Below are 20,284 nucleotides of genomic sequence, written 5' to 3' on the forward strand. Positions count from 1 at the left end.
AAATATGCACAGTGACTTACATACAAAAACACATAAAGGAGTATAGTTATTATAAATGTGAGACAGTGAGAATAAGTAAATGCTAGAGTTTCAGTACATAGATGGAAGGAGGATGGAAGACTATCGAAATTCATCCCCTCGAAAGTTGTTTTCAATTATCTTTGAGAATAGATTTAAAATAAGAGCATTAGATTTGTCAGGTTTTCCCAAAAGCAGGATGTTAATAAAAATAAAGATCTGGCCAAGTTTAAGGCAACACGCTTTATTTTTGTCAAAAACCCACTCATGAAAAAATCTATTTCTTTAAAATGCATTTAGCAGCAAGCCAAAGCAATCGATCAGGAACTCACTTGTAGGTTGGAACCCAGACGCTTATGCCTCTATTAGTCTGCCATGGAGGGTAACCGTGCATCTTCCAGGTACCAAGTGAGAGAAAAATACTCTGCAATGTGCTGTTGAACCGGATAATATCATAAATAACACTAAATAGATATTCTGACCTGGCTGAATGCATGTGGCCAGAAAAGAACATTACACAAACAAACCTTTAAATACCCTCCCTCTTTTATCCATATATGTATATATATATACACAAAGGATTACCAACTTGCTATGAACAGCCGTGGACACAACAACAACATAGTGAAAGGAAGCTGTTCCTCTACAAACACTACAAGGAAATGAAGGATTAGAGAAATGACACAGGTTGGTTGGGTAGGAACAGACCCTTACCCTTTGACTATTTATCTACAATTAAGCTTAAAGAGTGTGGCAACATATGTCTGATAAAAAAGGGGGGGGGTATAATACTGTGTATTTGGGACATTGCATTGCCCCACTTTATTGTAAATATCCATATTGTGAATATTTCCTTCCTCTTTATGTCTTAAATTAATCTTAATCTGATGTATAAGGCAATTTTTATTGTTTTTGCTTTCTCTATTTTTTTGTCTTGTATTTTTAATATTGGGCAAAGAATAAAAAATGTTAATAAAATAAACACAAATCTGAAACCTATAAAACTTAAATAAAAACTTTCAAGTTTCAAGAAAAATGATAGCCTTTACAATTAAAGCTTCACAGCAAAATCCGAATTCTGACCGGTTCCATCTATGGAGAGACTGTGACCAGTTCAGTGGAAGCCCAGTTTTGTTAAGGGACTTAATTTTGCACTTGTGCAACATTATTTATATACACATAGCAACTCCCACAGCCCATGATGTGCCTCAGTCCTGTCTTTACATCCAATCCTGCCTTGTCCTGTTTCTACTCCCACTCCGTCCTGCTCCTGCTTGTCCTGTTCCTGATTGGTTACAATAACCATCCCTTGCCTAAAGGTCTCACCTCCCTCCTATCAGTGGGGGTATTCCCCTAAATCCCTTACACCTTTCTATATAGGTTTAAAGTAGAAGGAAAGGCTAATAAAGAGTTAATCTCAAGATGCAGGCATTCAGGGCAGAGGTGAGAGCCCTGACAACATGGTGCCATGACAACAACCTGCTGCTCAATGTCAGCAAAACTAAGGAGCTCATTGTGGATTACAGGAGACTGCAGGGAGGAGGCCATACCCCAACACGGGTCAAAAAAATTTCATTACAGTAATGATGCTTCATTGTTATTTGTATATGACAATAAACTTAAAACTTCAGTTCTCTCAATAGAGCCCTTAAGTCTCCCCATACTTCACCTGTTCAGAAGATCAGAAGCCAAACAGGAAGAAAAAACGCTGAGCTGTGTAAAGAAAGTTCCCATAATGCCTTGCTCCTGCACAGACACCCAGACCAAGTGAACATGGTCAGTTATTAGACTATGAGTCAGCTTCCTGCTGATTGGCTCAGATCCCCATTCCTAAGGGGGGGAGTGAGAGAGGGAGCAGGAGAGAGCTGAAAGCTGTGTGTCTCTGGCAGAGGAAAACAGACACAACTAATCTTTTTACAGAGAAGTCAGTGCAGCATTTCTGTGAGTGCTTATGGCTGTATTTACATAGACCTTTCTGATAAAGCTTACTTAGTTTTTACCTTTCTTTCTCTTTAACAGTTCATAGAACAACACATGTTATGGGTAGGCAGACAAGGCACTAGGTAGACATTGGGGGCGCTAGGTAGGTTCATCTGCCTACCTGTAGCATTTATTGCCCCTGCCGCTGCTTGTTGCCATGTGCTCCCACCCTGTAACATCACCCCTCATGCATGTACTCATTAGCAGGTAAGGTGGCCAGCCTGGTTGCCTAGGGCCCCTGCTTGCCCCCCCCCCCTCTGGCATCCCATATGCTATTTATGATAATTAATTTGTTCTTAGACTGTAATAGCACTGACACACATTTTATTACAAGTGAATAACAGCACTGAAAGTGGGAACAAGATGTTATGACCCATTTGCTTCTGTGGCAATTACCTGCATGTGTAGGTGCAATACTTTCCAGGTACTTGATAGCTGCAAAAGCAGAAGGGCATTCTTAAATGGTTTATAACAGTGCTAGAGAAACCCAATGATGGCAGCTACATGTGCTTGTGTAATAAAAGGTGAAAAGTTTGCACCAGTCAAGTCCCTTATATCAACTTATCAGCAAAAAGTACTTATGGTTACCCATGTAAAAACAAACATCATATTATTTCCTATGAGGTACTGCAATACTTGTGCTTTTTATTACATACGGGGGAAACATTGTGAAATGGACACGTGTGTTGGCATCATTTTCTGGCTGGCTCATGCCCACAGAACAAAGATCATACTTCTGGCAAAGGGAATTCAGTGACAGTATAAAAATTGCTATTCAGGCTATCTCACCCTGCACTTCACCATGGGATACCTTGTGTGTCTGGGCTGGTTGCTTCTCTGGGTTTGCACCGCTAGGACCCAATATGCCACTATTCCAGGTGAGATGGTTGTTGTTCAGTACTTGCCAGGGAAGGCTAATGAACCAGTCAGTTACATGTATAATACATTTATATTTATAATAAAGTAAAGTATTTGCTCTGCACCTTAGATTGCAGACTTGAATTCATTTCACTTTCTGAGAAGGTGCAACATTTCTTATGAACTGTAATGTAAGGAAGGAAATACACAGTTCTAAAATACAAATTTGCCATTTGCCTATATCTATTTTTGCACTTCAATAGAAAAATTTGCTTTTTATATATCTATGTTTGCCCCCTTTTTTTCTCAGCGGAAGAGAGCCAGCCTGAATTTTGGAACAACAAAATGATATCCAGGATTAATGAAGCCCTAAAGCTAAAGCCCATTCAGCACAGAGCTAAAAACCTGATCCTCTTCTTAGGTGATGGTAAGGACTGATTGTTTAACTACAATATACCTTATAAGTAGGCTTTATATTTCCTTATTTTTTCTGCATATTTGTGTTGTAGTTGCCATACCAACTGATGGGCCTAAATGGAGTCCTTGAATCCAAAAAGCTTGAAAACCACTGGTCTAAGGCCTTGCTTTGTGACCTCATAAAAAGGAAAGACATTTTTAAGTATGCATGTGAAAGAAATGACCCTATCTGCATGTCTCCTGGCAGGGATGGGAGTTCCAACAGTCACTGCCACCAGGATCTTAAGTGGGCAGATGAAGAGAATGCTGGGAGAAGAAAATGAGCTGGCAATGGACAAGTTCCCCTACACGGCACTCTCTAAGGTTAAGTTACTGAACTTGATGTTGGGTATGTGTGTGTGTGTATATATATATATATATATATATATATATATAGTATAATATAATTATGTCCATAGAAAAACCCTATTGCCCATTGCCTCCAGAGACAATTTGGAATTTGGAACTCAGCAGTAATTGTTAAAACTGAGGATATGCAATTTAGGAAGTGGTGTTAAGGTTCATATTGTACAGAATGTGCCCTGCAAAGACATAAAAATCCCTTTTGGGGTGAAAGATGGACAGCCCACTAATGATAAATGGTTTTAGGGCAATTAACTTCCAAAACACAGCTATCACAGCTTTATCTCCTCTTGCCCCGGAAGATAGTATGAAAGTAAATAATGCACTAGTTAGTAAGCACACTCCTGTTCCATTAAAACACCAAATCAGTTTTAATTATGAGAGCAGGAAAAACATATTTTATAATCAAGATACGTTTTCAGTTATTATGCATTAGCAAAAATATCTAATTAATTCTATAATCCTTAGAACTGATCATAGGACTGCTAATTCAATATGTACAGCCCCCTAAATACACCAGATACCCCCCTGTCTAATAAGTAATGTCTTCTCTCCTACCAGACATACAATGTGGATCGCCAAGTTCCTGACAGCGCCGGTACTGCAACTGCTTATAATTGTGGAGTGAAAGCCAACTATGGAACAGTCGGAGTGACTGCTGCTGTCAAACGTTCCAACTGCAGCAATATGAAAGGCAATGAGGTTGAATCGGTTCTCAAGAAAGCAAAGGCAGCAGGTACACAGCACAGCAGAAATGTGTTGTCTCTTTAGAGTACTATATACCTGCTGGATTTACACATCCATACCTGGGTGTTCATGTTGGCCAACTCAGTGCCACTAAATAATTACTTGTTGATGAAGTCAGTAGGCAGCATTTACCTATACAATAATTAATGTTGCCACATTAGATAAAGTTCAGTACAAACTGGATATTTGTACAAAGTAAGTACAATAAATAAATATTTATAAGTGATTATTCCACTACAAGTAAAGACGGGCACACCTGGAAATACCTGATTATTTGGCAAGGTCACCAGTGAGCAGATCTTTGCCTGACATGGCGTATACTCTATACAGTCTAAGTAGTTAACATAGTGGGTCATAGAATTAATCTCTTTGCAACCACAATGAGCCCTTCTTACTACCCAATGTGCATTTCACCAATCAGTTTCATCCCGGGAGCGGGTTGGGCGGAGTATGGCTTATCTGTGCTTGACACTAATGGTTGCAAAGAGACTAAAGTGAGGAAGGATTTGCTCTCACACATCCAAACATACCGGCAGGCTAGTTATTTTTTTTCATGAAATTGACACTAAGAGAGGGACTATTGGAAATGATGTATAATCTCTATAAACTGATGCAAGTAATAAGTAACATGCCACAGCTTTGCTTGGCTGCCTGCACCTTTGAATAATAGTTGTGAAAAGCACTAATCTGCAAGTGACATTTGGAGTATATTTTGCAATAGCTGAAAGGGAATTCTATGAAACTGTACAGTATTGAGTAGGAAAGCAATCTTATTTTGTGTTTTTGTGATAAGGAAAATCGGTAGGAATTGTTACTACAACACGAGTCCAGCATGCTTCCCCCTCTGGCACTTACGCTCACATTCCTGACCGGGATTGGTATAGTGATGCTAACATGCCCGCAGACGCTGTGAATTTTGGGTGTAAAGATATTGCCCAGCAGCTGATTTCAAATGTGGACATAGATGTGAGTAGCAATAACCAAAGGGGCATTTCATTTTCTCTTCTCTGTTCTGATTCTATTTTATACATTGCCGGCCTAATGTGTGTGTGTGTATATGTTTATATGTGTATATATGTGTGTATATATATATATATATATATATATATATATATATATATATATATATATATATATATATATATAATATATATATATATATATATAGTAGAAAGAGTGCCGCACACACAGGGACTTGATACAAAAGAAAAAGTGGTTTTATTGAAAAAATTCCAACGTTTCGAGCACAATCTGTGTTCTTCCTCAGGGACAAACCAGGAGGAAGAGCACAGATTGTGCTCGAAACGTTGGAATTTTTTCAATAAAACCACTTTTTCTTTTGTATCAAGTCCCTGTGTGTGCGGCACTCTTTCTACTATATTTTTGTTTTTTGACCTGCACCAATGGCATTTGGACTTGTATAGGGTGTGCTCCTCCCTGTATACTATATATATATATATATATATATATATATATATATATATATATATGTGTGTAGGATTTGCAGAAAAAATATCAATTTTTTTTTATATATATATATATATATATATATATATAATATAGCGAACCCAGGGTGGCACTCTGCTTCAGCTCTTAGCTCGGGTGCAAGGTAAATGATTTAAATATCCAAAAAAGACCAGCAACACCGAGTTATATTCCAAAAACAATCAATTGTGTATTAAAAACGCATGAACAGCCAACGTTACGTTTCGGTCCCCATCGGGCCTTGAGAAAGGTCCCGATGGGGACCGAAACGTAACGTTGGCTGTTCATGCGTTTTTAATACACAATTGATTGTTTTTGGAATATAACTCGGTGTTGCTGGTCTTTTTTGGATATATATATATATATATATATATATATATATATATATATATATATATATATATATATATATATGTAGAAAAAGGCTGAGGCACACACTTATAGGAGTTACAACGCCACAAGTTTATTGTGGCAGTAAAATATCTACAGTGAATAATCAAATTTGGCTGTGCACACCACAAGATATATATATTTTTTTTTGCATTATTGTGCTTTCTCAAGGCAACCCAACCCAAAGATTGCCTTGAGAAAGGTCCCGATTCACATCAGTATCTTCTTTTTTATTCACCGTGCATTCCAACGTTTCCCTCTTGGGACCTTTATTATATATTTAGCCTTGTTTGTGATGTATATATGTATATAGCCAGTGTCACACTTCAAATGTAATTACTTCAGTGCCTGGCAAAATGACCAGTACTCAGGGAGTTGCCATTAAATATCTGTATTCAATGCATGTACAAAAAAATGATATATTCCTGTCCCTTTTGGGACCATGATAAAGCACCCAGGCACTTATTTTGTCACTTGAGTGTCCATTCTGATTGCATATCTTATACACTATATTTAATGTTGCAAATAATTTTTCCAAAAGAGTTTCTAATACTCTAAACACATTTATGAATAGTTGTTTAGCACTTATCTGCTCTTTGGGACTCATGCCAAATAAGTGATCACAAAGAACATTGTACCTAACGATACCTTGTTTGTCTAAATGTGCTGAAAGAGGCAGATCGGCAGGATTGAGCAACTAGCGCAGTTCTGACAGTCTCCTTCAAGCTCTTCCTAGGTGTCGAATGTTACGGTTACCTTCCTAATATCACCCTCTGTTATGGGAGTCACAGTTTCTGCATCTAAAAGCTCAGAAACCAAATACATTAGAGGTCATTGCCCTCAGGAAATATACAATCCCATACAAAAAATGGCAGATAGTTGCTTTCATCCTGGTCCCTCTATATTGTTTACAACATTCATGTTTGTTGTTCATGGCCTGCTGAATAAGGTTCTTGACATGGGCAAAATTGTTATATTGTATATTGATAGTATTACTGACAGTGATGGACTACCAGCGATGTTGCTAAAGAAGAGTCTATGGGGCAATATGGTTAAAGTCAAGGTTTATGGAATGGAATGTATAGAATATCTCCACAAGGGAACAGACACAGTAACAAGAGCAATGCTGCCAAAGAATCATGCATTCAAGCAAAATAATATGTATAGTAACTATAGAGATGGCATAGAGCAGAACAATGGCTAAGCAGTATAGTATTGCTGTATATTGACAATAGGGGGTCCATTCATTAAAGAACAAACTTCGCATTGTTAGAAGCACGATTGGAAAAATTTAGTAGTAACCACGATAATTTCTGATGTGCATAAATTACGCGAAAATTCGTGTCGTGGTCATACGAAAATATTGTGGTTGTGATCCAAAAGTTACTAAATTTTCATATCTGAATGGTTGTAAACAGTACAAAAGCCTTTCTGACTAAAACGTCAATGCATGATTTTGGAAGCCTTCCATAGTACTCAATGGCACTCTGCAGCTCCAACCTAGCCAAAATATAGTCACGATACCAAAGCTTGAATGAATTCCGAAATGTTCGTAGTCATTGCAAAAAATACGACTTTTTTGAGCAAAATTACGCAAAACGCAAAAAAGTTCTAAACTTTAGAAAAAATACAAGTTTTCACAATCGTGGTCATCGTGCTTTAATGAATGGGCCCCTAGAAGTTAGGGAGCAGATAGAATAAATGAATTATATGTATTATTGAAATGATAATGTGCTGATCTCTCATAGTGGTTCCTAGTTGTCTTCTTTTGACATTTTTTCCCTGTGGTCCAGTATGGATACCTAGGTGTAGGAAAGACCATCTCTATATGTACACATATTGCTATACTGCTAGTTTACTGTGCACAGTTACATGGTGGCGCCCACCTGGAGTCCCTGGCCAACCCAGGCAAACACTAGTACAGGGGTCTCAAACTCGCGGCCCGCGGGCCATTTGCGGCCCTCGGTACAGTATTTTGTGGCCCGCACCAACGCCTTCTCAAAAGCAATGAATGGATCGCGATTTTTATTGCGATTCAAGGGATAATGCAAGGCACGGTGGGCGGGAGCTGCTGATTGCGGAAATGACGTTATGCCATCATAACAGTTATTATGGGAAGACGTTCTGTGTACACAATTAGCTGCTAAGGAGCTAATTGTGCACACAGAACGTCTTCCCATAATAACTGGTATGATGGCATAACGTCATTTCCGCAATCAGCAGCTCCCGCCCGCCGTGCCTTGCATTATCCCTTGAAAGCCAATTTTTTGTGAAATCCCTTATGCGGCCCAGCCTCAACCTGACTTTGCCTCCTGCGGCCCCCAGGTAAATTGAGTTTGAGCCCCCTGCACTAGTACCTCACAGTTCATGACTGCCTGTAAAAAGTGTTGGAACTGTACAGATTTATTTTCCTCCTCCCTTCACTCAGTCTTCTTACCCTTTTACAGCTTTCATCATTTACTTATGGCCATACAAGCTGGTGTGAGCAGGAGGGCCCAGTGACACCCAGGCTTATAAGGAACCCTTCTGGGACAGTCTAATACTGCCTGGAAAGAGCTAAATATGGCACTTATTGCTCGAGTGCACATTACTCTGTAACTGCAGACATAGGCATCATGGCACATATAATTTAATGAAAACCAGTGTTTGCCAGATATTCTTATCATTTGTCCATTGATAGCTTTCTGAATAGTGATTACATATAAATAGCAATTGCTCTTTGCCCAGAGTCCAATATCTATGGTTAGTACACCCGCTATGTATGCACTTAGCGCTCTGTAGCATAATTGTTTCAAACAACTGTAATTAGATATCACATAAACAGCAGCTACAGAAGTGTTTGTGGCTTTGTTCAGTACGTAATATGTTATATTGTATTTGTCTTAATATTTTCAAAAGGGAAAATATCATTTAGATAAATACATATTGGCATGGAGTGTGTTAGGGACATCAGACTGAACCTCATGCTTTCTAATCCTTCTCTTAAAAAGAAACAATTGTATTCCAACGTTTTCCCTCTGCAGCAAATTAGAGAGGCTTCAGAAGTTTTTTTTTTGCCTTTCTCTGAATCAACTGCCAGTTAAGCAGGTAATATATATAAAAGGTTGAACTTGATGGACATGTGTCTTTTTCAACCTAATTTACTATGTTGCTCAGTTACTCCATTTGAACATGGCTGGGGAGATTTGCCCCTCAAACCTAATGATTCTTCTGTCTCTGGTGGTTTCACAGCATGGAATAACAGGTATGCGCTATTAGGCTAATGGCAGACTAATATTAACTTTAAAGTGCTTTGCTTTCCAACAATGCATTGACACAAGGGCCTTGCCCTAACCGTGCTTTTATCTGCAGCAGCTCATTACAGGTATATGTCATGTTGTGTCCTACTATTTAGGATTTCAGAGGGTGGAAATCTGCTATCCATTGGGTGGATTTTGCATTGAATTGCAGCTTAACATTAATAAATGTAGAAACTAGACTAGAGAAGATGTCTGTTAAATTAATGATTTTTCTTTAGGTCATCCTTGGTGGGGGGCGGAAGTATATGACACCAGTGGGAACTTCTGATCCTGAGTACCCTGCAGATAAGAAGCAAAATGGCATAAGAAAAGATGGAAGGAACCTTATAGATGAATGGCTTCGGAAAAACAAGGTAGAAGGTGGTTGTGAGGAGAAAGAAGCCTCTGTAGGTTGCAAGCTTCAGTCTTGTAGAGAAGTAGGCAAACAGTGGCTCCTTGGTTCAGTCAATCATTAAATATATTAAAAGACTTTAACGCATTGAAAAATTCTATGTACTGTGAGGCAGAATATTGGTTGAGTAATAGGGATTATGTAATAAAGTTTGCTACAGTTCTAACCACCGATAGCAACCAATCAGCAGGTAGCATTTACTGGTTACCTCTTTATAAGCAAACATCTTATTGGCTGCTATTGGTAACAGCACCTGGGCAAATCTGGCACTTTTAATTACATATAAGGCATGCACTGTAAGAAGGCTATACTTGTTGCAAGACTGTAAAAGCAAAATGTGTTTTCTCCATATGGAGCCAACATGATGCATGCTGATGGCAAACTTGGAGACCATTAGAGAAATTGGAAAAATTAGGCATGGCAGTGAGAAATAGGCATGGCAGTGTATGGCTCTGGCACAATTCTAGGTGACCTCATCTGTGTGTCCTTCATGTACATGTGCCTTCACTGAGCCCAGGGTCGGACTGGGGGGTGCAGGGCCCACCGGGGCTCCCGCCCCAGGGGCCCTGCAGGTGCCCCAGCCGCGTCCCCTAACCCCCCCGCAGGGCCCCCGCCTGACGTCCTCCCCGAGCGCGTATAAATTGAACGCGTCGGGGAGGAACAGTCAGTAGGGGGAGCGCCGGCAAAGGATTTTTCCCGGCGGCCCAGTCCGACCCTGACTGAGCCTCACCAAATGCAATGAGTTGCCCTAGAATCCTATTTGTTCATGCAATCCTTTTGCGATTAAATAAGGATAAAATGCAGTTACCTTCACAGTAAAGGTTTTGCCATTATCAATAACAAACTGTAAAGATTGTGCAATTAAACCTTTCCTAGGCCACCAATGATCCATTTCTCCTGCCCCTCATATCAGTTCTACCCAACAGCTATTAGCCATTGATAACCTTCTGTCCAATATACAGTATTCTACCAAGATTTGATAGCAAACAAAAAAAAAAATCACAAATAGCAATATACAACACGGTACTTTCACTAGTGGACATGTGTGAATCTATGTGTTTCAGTACGGTTTCTACACAGCGTAAATATAAAAACAGAGCCCGTGCTGCTGGTGCCACAGGATATTGGGATAAAATGAGTAATGGATTTTATCTGTCACAGGGGGCTCAGTATGTGTGGAATAAAGAACAACTGGATAAAATCAATGTCTCCACTGCAAAACATGTGATGGGTATGCATGCCAAATTTATTATGTTACCAACACACCAAGAACATCCGAAGGTTGGCAAAATTCTTAAATCTTATTTTGTAATGTTCTGGGTACTTTCTCCTGCACAAACTCACTTTGACACATGCTGATATTTGTAGCTGAAGTGTAAATGCTGCTCTAGAGCAGGGCACTACAGTCAGGCACATTGCTTTACTGTACGGTGCAATATATGAGCTGGATCAACTTGTTTCTTTTGACCCTACAGGTTTGTTTGAACCAGCAGATATGAAATATGAGTTGAACCGCAATATTACTACAGACCCATCCATTGTGGAGCTAACAGAAATAGCTATCCGTCTCCTACAGAGGAACCCCAATGGATTTTACCTCTTTGTTGAAGATAAGTCAGATTCCTTTCTTTCTGCTTATTTAATTATTAAAAAAACACTGTTCTCTCTGTGTAAGGGGGCAGTGTAACCAGTGTAATGCTCTGATAGGTTGTAGTAAAAAGTACTCCAGGTGATCTGAGTATTCGTTTAAGGGATTTGCGCCCCAGCAACTGGGCTGGAGACTAAAGGATTTCTGGGAAGGGGAGGATGGAAAGGGGTTTTTGCTACTTGGCAATTTTCTTATTGTTACTAATACTTTCCCTGTTGCTGATAGTGTTGTACTACTCCCAGTAAAGGGATCTTCTTAAAGCCTATGGTTAAAAATTTGGTTAGCCAATAAATGGTATTTTTTTTATTCAAAATCACAGTGCTTCTATTAGTGGATAATGTAGTACAAGCTCTTGTTAACTGTCAATATTACTCTTTGTAATATATCATTGCTATCATTTCACTGTGTAGTACCCCCTCACACTGCATTGAGTTTGATAGCCCTACAGTGTGGGCACCTCTTGTTTTCTTGAAATCAGTTTATATCAGTTCTTCCCTTACATCATTACTTTTGTACCTAGGGAGAAAGGCAATATTTTTTCTCTGCTTGTATTATCAGCAAAACATAGAACTATTTATGGTTTTATTGACTGGCGGAAATAAATTGTGTGTACCTGCCCTGTACTTTGCTCCCTCCTCCCTTTGCTCAGAATGTGTAGCTTATGGTTGTAGTTCCTGGAAGGTCTCATCTCTGTTAAGCCCTTATCACAGAAATGTACTTCTCAGGCACTCCCTCCCTGTCTAAGGATAAGCTGAATCACAGTCCTTTGACACGGAGTACAACAATTGCATATTTATTACCTTGAGTATGAGTACGGTGGGGGTATTAGCACTTCTGCTATACCAACAGTAAATTAGTAATATACAAATTAGACCTAATGAATGATGGCCATGCATTACATTTTTGTGCTTACACAAGGCTTCTGCCCTGTAGCAAGTACATCTGTATTCCACAAAATTACTGAAACTGATTTTGATTATGTTAATGTATCCTACACTGGTCCCTGTAGCCATTTTGCATGTGATTTGGTAAAGAAATTGGCTGTGTTATTGTTTTATTTTACCAGTTACTTTATGGCCAACCTGCAAATGACTAAAGTCTTGTCTTTTGACTAGCACGTGGAAGAATAGACCATGGGCATCATGATGGACAAGCCAAGCAGGCACTAACCGAGGGGGTAATGTTTGACAGGGCTATCAAAATAGCAGGCCAGCTCACCAATGAAATGGATACTCTAACTGTGGTGACTGCTGACCACTCCCATGTCTTCACCTTTGGGGGTTATACTTATAGAGGAAGCAGCATATTTGGTGAGTCCAGAATAAGCAGAAGGAAATGTTTGTTTTTCCTTTATTTCTTTACACCAGACTAATTATTATCCTTGCTACAGTGTAGGCAGTGATATGGATAAATGTACATTTCTCATTCTCAGGTCTGGCTCCAAAGAAAGCTTTTGACAACAAGTCTTACACATCCATTCTTTATGGTAATGGGCCTGGGTTCAACCTAACTGGCCAAGGCCGTCCTAATGTGGATAGCAATATAAGTGGTAAGGAATGGATACAAATAAAACTGCATACATACAACATTTCTTATATGATTTTCAATAATCTTGCTATTGAAAAGATACAGTACTATATGTATACATAAAGAATATTTTCTCTTTTTCTCACGAGAATGCATGAAAGAAATGGTCTGATAAAACTTTGTACCCCTTGACTGGAGGATAAAACGTCATAGATGTAGGAGCCATGACTGCTTCATATCAACTGATATCAATTCAAAGATCTACTTGTTTAGGATCTTAGCTTTTATGGCCAATTTAAGCATACAGACCCATATAATGGAGAGGTTCAGCCAGAACCCAATGTGCATAATTATTAGTGTCTTCATCAAACCATATTGGCTGTTATTGGTTGTCAGAACAGACATTGACTATTCTAATTAAAGACCTATCTTTCTTTTTAAAATGGAGCAAGGTCAGTATTCCTGCATGATCTTGCATTAGATAAAGATCTTAGTTATCACTTTATTAGCACAAGAGGACCCAGTAGGAAACTTAAAATGCCATCCTCTGGATGATTTGCCTTGTACACAGGGTGGGGCCTGCAGTTGTTAATGGAAATGCCATATGTATCAGTATCTGAGGACTATGGAGAAATGGAGTCATTCTGTTGTAAAGTGATTTTTTTCATTTGTCAATATTGCCCTGGTTTTGCAAAAGTACCTTAGTTACTCTATCTCTAATTATATACATACAACATTATTCCCTCTGGCACTTGTCTAATCTTATGATAAAGCTAATCACGTCTTAAATTTCCCTTATTTTCCAGAGGAAGTTGGCTATTTGCAGCAGGCAGCAGTGCCTTTGGATTCTGAAACCCATGGCGGGGAAGATGTGGCCATATTCTCAAAGGGGCCTATGTCACATCTATTTCATGGAGTCCAGGAGCAGACATATGTAGCCCATGTCATGGCATATGCAGCTTGTTTGCCTCCCTACAAGGACTGCCCTCCCCAGCGTAATGCTGCTCCCACAACCAAAACAAGTGCTGCTCTGCTTCTGGTGCCTGCTGTCTGGTTACTCATCTCTCCCATGGTTGGTTTAATATTTTAAAGCAATAGCCACAGGAGAGGGATTGTCTGTAGCCTGCGCTCAAATGTGCTATCAATGCAATGTGACTTCAAACATTTCAGTCTGTTAAAACCATTTCTAAGTCCGAGGCATAAGATTTACAGTATGTGGTGTCTGTTAAAAAATGTGCAAAATGGGAATCAGTGAAAGTCATCAAGTTACCCTTTGTAACCAAAACACTTTAACCTAACAGAGACTGTCAGTCATGTTCCCCTGGGAACGAAGGTTTGGTCTTACATCCGCCCTCTTCAACTTCTCATTTTCTCGTTAAGCCTCTTATTTTTTAGGCATTTTGTCAAAAAGAAAAGTTTGTTTTAATGCTTGTGCAAATTAATATATTAAAGTGATATTGACACATAGATACATGTCTTCAACCATCTCTTCTTTAATAATACATTATAGAGTGATTAGCTTAAATAAGTTTTATATATTCAAGAATTTAGTCACTTGCTGTAGATTTTTCTGTGCCTGACAGTCTGCTGAGCCTGTAGTGAAGGTGTCCCTGGGTGGGTGAGGGTGTCAGTGGGATTAGCACCTTGATCTTCTTTAATGGGAATTGACATAATGTGGCCTGTAACAGTCACATGACCTACAGACTGCCTGCAACAACTATTTATTTTCTTGTATTTGAGGGCTAGATATGACAAATCAAATGATGTTATCTCCCTGGTGATGGGGTTTGGTTTAATGCCACAAACCAAATTTTAGAGACTATCAAGACAAAACAGAACAATATCAAAATATTAGGAATGGGGACCGGTTCACTAAAGGTCGATAAAACGAGCACTATTTATAGCATGCGTTAAAAATTTTATCGCTGCTTATTTTTTGCGATTCACTAAAAGGACGTGTCATAATTAAGAAGAGATGTTCTTTGCATTATTTAACTCGCGATGACCGATTTTACGCAATATTTTAACACATGCGTGATAATTTCGCACGCCATATTAGCCATATGCGCCATATTAGCGCACGATATTACGCACATAGCAGTTACTTTCTGAAAACTGCTGTTCTGAAAATGACCATTTCCCTGAAAACTGGAGGCTGCATCACTCTGGGGCCAACACATACTTGAATAAATCCCACTGCAAAGTCCATATTGTGTTGCCAAAAGCTCACAAACCGCAATTTAGTTTAAGTACCGCCTGCCCCAAGTAGGTGTTAATATTCGCACAGACTAATGTGATATTTAGCGCGTTTAATGCTTCATATGTGTTTGTGAATCATGCGTTAGTATTATTTCTATTCACTAATTAACGCAATGCGTTAGAAATAACCCTTTGCGATGATGCATTTTTTTCTGCATGCAATATGCGGATTAACGAATGCAAAATGACTTTGATGAATCGGTACTTATTTATTGGGTGCTTTTTATTGCAAAAAAGCGATATGTGATAAGCGTTATCAACCTTTAGTGAATCGGCCCCATGGAGTCTTAATCAAAATTTAATTGGAAATATTCTTAGAAAATATTTCTAATGCCATATAGACTAATACAGGCTTATAGTGTGTGTAGGCTAGGATGGGAGACTATGCTTCTAAGTGGGTCAATTTCTTTGTGTATTTGTGTTTTTAGTTCTGGGTTAACATGTGGATAGAAAGGCAGCAGTCATGTAAGGCCCCATTTTGCCTTGAAAGGAACAAGGCTTGCAGAATTGGGGCCAATCTTTTTACACACGCGGGTGTCTGGGACCCTTAGTTTCTTAAGACAGCCTTAAATATGTGTACATTTCTGCGTGTAGTTTCGGGTGTATGTGTGAATTTTGGCATGAAGTGTGTGGTTCAAAGTTGGAGCATGTATGCATGTGTCAGTACATAGTATAAGTGTGTATGTGTTTTGTGCTGAGGGGTGCACTTTGACGTCTTCCTTTGGTTCAAAAATATGTTTAGAGTACATATAATTTAATAAGTACATTTTAGGTTGATTAGTTGTTGTTATTATTTAAGTCACTAGATGGTGCTGCTAGGCAGGGAAACCCCTTGAGGAAGATTTACAGCAATGGGTGACTTTCTGATTGTCTGATGTTGAAGGGTGACTGATGCCAGGAAGCAAGAGTCTGCTACTGAGATGTCAAGGTGAGGGGAATAGTAAGGTTAGCTAGTGGTAGGCCAGATCTGTTGAAATCAGGTGTAGGTGGCGAGAGAGCTAGGCCAGCTAGTGTTAAGCACCTGAAGCTCCAATAAGAAAGGGGAGAAGGAAGGGGTCAGCACCCCAGCGGTACCTCACCAGTCAGGGATCCAGAGTATAGGGGCTAGGGCTAGAACGCCTAACGCTAGCACCTCATCATGTGCCAGAAACCTGAGAGCAAATAGTACACCTAATCTGAAACAAAAGAACCAGAAAGATAGGCAGCAGAGGAGTAACCCTGCACAATATAACCAATGCACATTAGGAATGAGGGTTTAGGGGTACGTGGGATGTCATTTACTAAGGGGAAAGGGAACCTAACAGCAGAATATTGTATTTCATAGAATAAACCTATGTACTGTATACTGAATAGAATGAGCTGGGTTAGGTGCAGGAGTCCATCTTAGTAAAGCCCCATGTTAAAACTGCTCACCTGAACATATTTGAAATGTTAACAGAGGGAAGAATAAAAAGGAAAGTGCCCTTTACCACCCAGAAAATGATTAGCTATAGGAAGTAAATGCAAATACTGCTGTATTTTCTAATATTACAATCTGAGCTCTTTTTTGGGCATATGGTCAAACTTGAATTGCAGAATAATCTTTTTTTGTGCTTGAATATGAATTTATGGTTGTACAGGAAATGTGGAATTTCAAATCTCATCCAGTAGTGCTGTCAAATACCCCCAAAGTATAATACATCATAGAACCCTAAAATATAAAATTGTACAATTGAATAAAAATGCTTGGAACACTTAGCTGCTTAACCAAATTTCAAGTACTGTCAACAAGTTTTTCCAGGACTAACTCTCCCTCCAGTACAGCTTTATTTCTTGTCTCTTACACTGCTGGAATGGCTGCTGCTTCCTGCCGAGTATAAGGCCTTCCTCAGCCAGCTTTATTAGCTACATTCTGGCCAGCTTAAACAAGTAAAACTTTGTTTGCCTCCTTACAAGTTGTCATCTTTTGAATATGTACAAATAATTGCTGTAATTTATGTACAGTACAAATCCAAATTTTTACATGTATATTAACCCATATTTCCCAATAAAAATGAATTTACTTCTCGTAGATTTCTTACGGCAGAAATATGCCTTACTGTTCGGAATGTCCCCCCTCAGCTCACCCAGGGCCCATTATATAGTTGCCCTCACACCTTGTGCTCATGATTCTTGGTGCTTCTTTTCTCTCTGCAGTTCACCAGGGAGATCTCCACAACTCTATTCATTTGCTTAAGATTTGTAGAGTTCTGTAACTCATTGCTTGTTCACTATATATATATATATATATATATATATATATATATATATATATATATATATATATATATAATATAACCTTGTGTCTATCAATCTTCTTGCACTTCTCCCTTACTAAGCAACCTTTTCTTTACTTATTATCTCCTTCGATTTGCTATGGAGTATGCTCCTCAGCCTCTTCTCACTCTGTACGCCCCAGTGAAGGGGGCTTCTTTGTGAAATGTTCTGTTCCATGTTACCAAAGGCCAAGTCCTTGAATAAGATATCCCCCAGCCTGATGCGGATATTTGCACATGGTGGAAAGCATGATCAGTTCACATAGGACTGGAACACACTGAAATAAAAAAAACTGCAGAAAAATATAATTTTATTTTTTTTAAATGAGACGCCATCTAAAGTAAAACAAGATACTTTACCTATCAGAGTCTGAAACATTTAGATCTTAAAGAAAATGTATATTTTAATGTCATGCACTTTGGGCTGTAGTGACAACTCAGTCACACATCTGTTCCCATCTACTTGTAATTCAGCCATCTCCTTATGTTTAGTTTATTAGAGAATTCTCCCTTTGCTCTTGAGATATGGGCACTGTGTTCCTAATATTTACAGCTATGTGCTATTGTGTGTGCTTATGTGCTAGTACATACATACTGCTGCTGTGTGAAGCACATTGGTGCCATCCACAGGAATAGGTTCTAGCACTCCTAGGGGCATATATATTATAGTGTGTAACCCAACATCACCGTGATGTTACCTTTAGCAACCAATTGAATCTTTGCTTTTATTTTCTAACTTGTAGGTGTCCCTTCAAATTTAATTACTTACCACCAGTGATGTTGGCTTACACACTATAATAAATATGCACCCTAATGTAATGTTTAGTAGTTATAGGTATGCATGTTGAGAACAGATCCACATCAACAGATTCTCACTGAAACAACCAAAGTGCTCATTCCAAAAAAATGGTAAATGGCCTTACAATCCAATCTTACCTACATAATTTGAGTTCACTAGAAAGGTTTTACAGTACATTGAGCATTTTCATACTTTTGTTCATAGAAATGTTGTTAAATCTGTAATGTATAGCTATGACACAAGATGGGGCTGTGTCCTGAAAGCACCACTAGCACATTCAAACAATTTCCAGCATGGTTTTCTCCACACTGCTGCACCGCTGCAGCCCCATCTTGTGTCATAGCAATACATTACAGATTTAACAACATTTCTATAAACAAAAGTATGAAAATGCTCAATGTACTGCAAAACCTTCCTAGTGAACTCAAATTATGTAGGGAAGATTGTAAGGCCATTTAACATTCCAACATGAAAGAGAAAGAAGATAGTTTTGCTGTATGAGATATTATACTGCCTTTTTACTATGACTATGACTCCATACTATTACATGTGCCTGAAATACAGACCTGCATGTGTGAACAACCCGCACATAATACTCCTCTGTGTGTGAAAGTGTGCTGGGCCATGTCACCATCTTGGTTATGTGTGTATTGTTATTTTATGCACAAATACAGTAGGTGTTTTCAGTAAAACCGACCTGTTTTCAGTCCCTTGGCTTTAGCAAAATTACTGGAAAATGAAAACAATTTAATTTTCATTATACAATTATTGATTTTTGCCAAAAATATCCAGAGACCAGAGCCGTATCTTTATATAGGCACCTGAGGGCACATGCAGTTGATGGTAGCTATAGGGGGGGCAGCCCTTGAGTGACTATGTCAAATATAGAAGGCTTTAAAAAAAACAAATCCCCCTAGTTTGCCACTGAATACTTGTGGGTAAATCAGGTGTGGAAACTGCGAGCAAATACTGTTGCACCATTAGCATCCTATTAGCTTGTACAAAGTTAGTAGTGCAACCCACTAATGAAACCATGGAACTACAACTACATCCAGACTGTCAGCAATTGAGCATGTGAGTGTAAGTCACCAGAGCAGGGCCAAGTTGTATTAGCACCCAATAATCTCCCCTGTATTCATAACCCTGTACGTCTGCTAATAGTGACTTGTGTTTAGAGTTATGTACTGTATACTAACAGAGGCCCACATCCCCCAACACATTTGCCCTCCTTGTTTATAAAATGCACAGTAGTGCAGTGGGTTTAGTGGAATTATCTTGTGCTGCTTGATGTCCTTTTCCCTGTCATCCCTGACAAGAGGCATGTGGAATTTAGGGTTGGATAAGCTTAGACTGCACATGCACTGTGAAAAGCACAGCAAGCAGTGCAATATGGCATCTGCCAACACTGATGTGCTTCTCTGCTTTTTATTTACAGGTACATGGAATGGGCAAGTTGTGGGGGTTCAGTTATGTTTGGGGATGGGGGATGGAGGCCCTGGAGGCTTTCATTGTCCAGGAAGCACTGTTAGGGAAGCGTGTACCACAGAGCAGGGAAAGTAAAAGTATTTTGCAGAGAAGTGAGGGTGCTGCTGTGAGGTTAGTGCTGTGGTGCAATTAGAGTAGTAAATGGTTGCTTATTGGACAGCATGATATTCTGTCAGTGAATAAAACTAGACAAGAGCAGAGGTGCTGAGGCTGGGCACATCAAGCCTGGAATTATTACTCCTTGGGGTCTAGAGAAGACTGTACACCTTTCCTAGCAACCACTTA

At 39.1% G+C, this 20,284-nt stretch overlaps 1 protein-coding gene across 3 annotated transcripts; it reads left to right on the top strand.

The window, feature by feature from the left end:
- The first annotated feature begins 76 nt into the window (after nucleotides 1-76).
- On the top strand, nucleotides 77-14,629 carry alpi.1 (alkaline phosphatase, intestinal, gene 1). 3 transcript variants are annotated; one of them, XM_031902361.1, is made up of 11 exons: nucleotides 77-705; nucleotides 3,167-3,283; nucleotides 3,521-3,636; nucleotides 4,237-4,411; nucleotides 5,216-5,388; nucleotides 9,815-9,949; nucleotides 11,149-11,218; nucleotides 11,463-11,597; nucleotides 12,754-12,945; nucleotides 13,068-13,184; nucleotides 13,969-14,629. In XM_031902361.1, the coding sequence occupies exons 2-11, from the start codon at nucleotides 3,202-3,204 to the stop codon at nucleotides 14,250-14,252; spliced, it is 1,479 nt and encodes a 492-aa protein (XP_031758221.1). In that variant the 5' UTR covers nucleotides 77-705; nucleotides 3,167-3,201; the 3' UTR covers nucleotides 14,253-14,629. The 3 variants fall into 3 exon arrangements, with proteins under 3 accessions (XP_031758221.1, XP_002937387.2, XP_031758222.1); XM_002937341.5 differs by lacking the exon at nucleotides 77-705 and adding an exon at nucleotides 2,501-2,876; XM_031902362.1 differs by lacking the exon at nucleotides 77-705 and adding an exon at nucleotides 2,864-2,876 and having other exon boundaries at nucleotides 3,366-3,636.
- The last annotated feature ends 5,655 nt before the right edge of the window (nucleotides 14,630-20,284 follow it).

This window comes from Xenopus tropicalis, chromosome 5, assembly GCF_000004195.4.
Source record: "Xenopus tropicalis strain Nigerian chromosome 5, UCB_Xtro_10.0, whole genome shotgun sequence".
NCBI lineage: Eukaryota > Metazoa > Chordata > Amphibia > Anura > Pipidae > Xenopus > Xenopus tropicalis.

Bases quoted from the DNA above. Each gene is read 5' to 3' on its own strand.
- alpi.1 (XM_002937341.5), top strand. From the start codon at position 2,801: ATGGGATACCTTGTGTGTCTGGGCTGGTTGCTTCTCTGGGTTTGCACC. The intron at 3,284-3,520 runs GTAAGGACTGAT...GTCTCCTGGCAG, and splicing joins GATCCTCTTCTTAGGTGATG to GGATGGGAGTTCCAACAGTC. The intron at 13,185-13,968 runs GTAAGGAATGGA...CTTATTTTCCAG, and splicing joins TGTGGATAGCAATATAAGTG to AGGAAGTTGGCTATTTGCAG.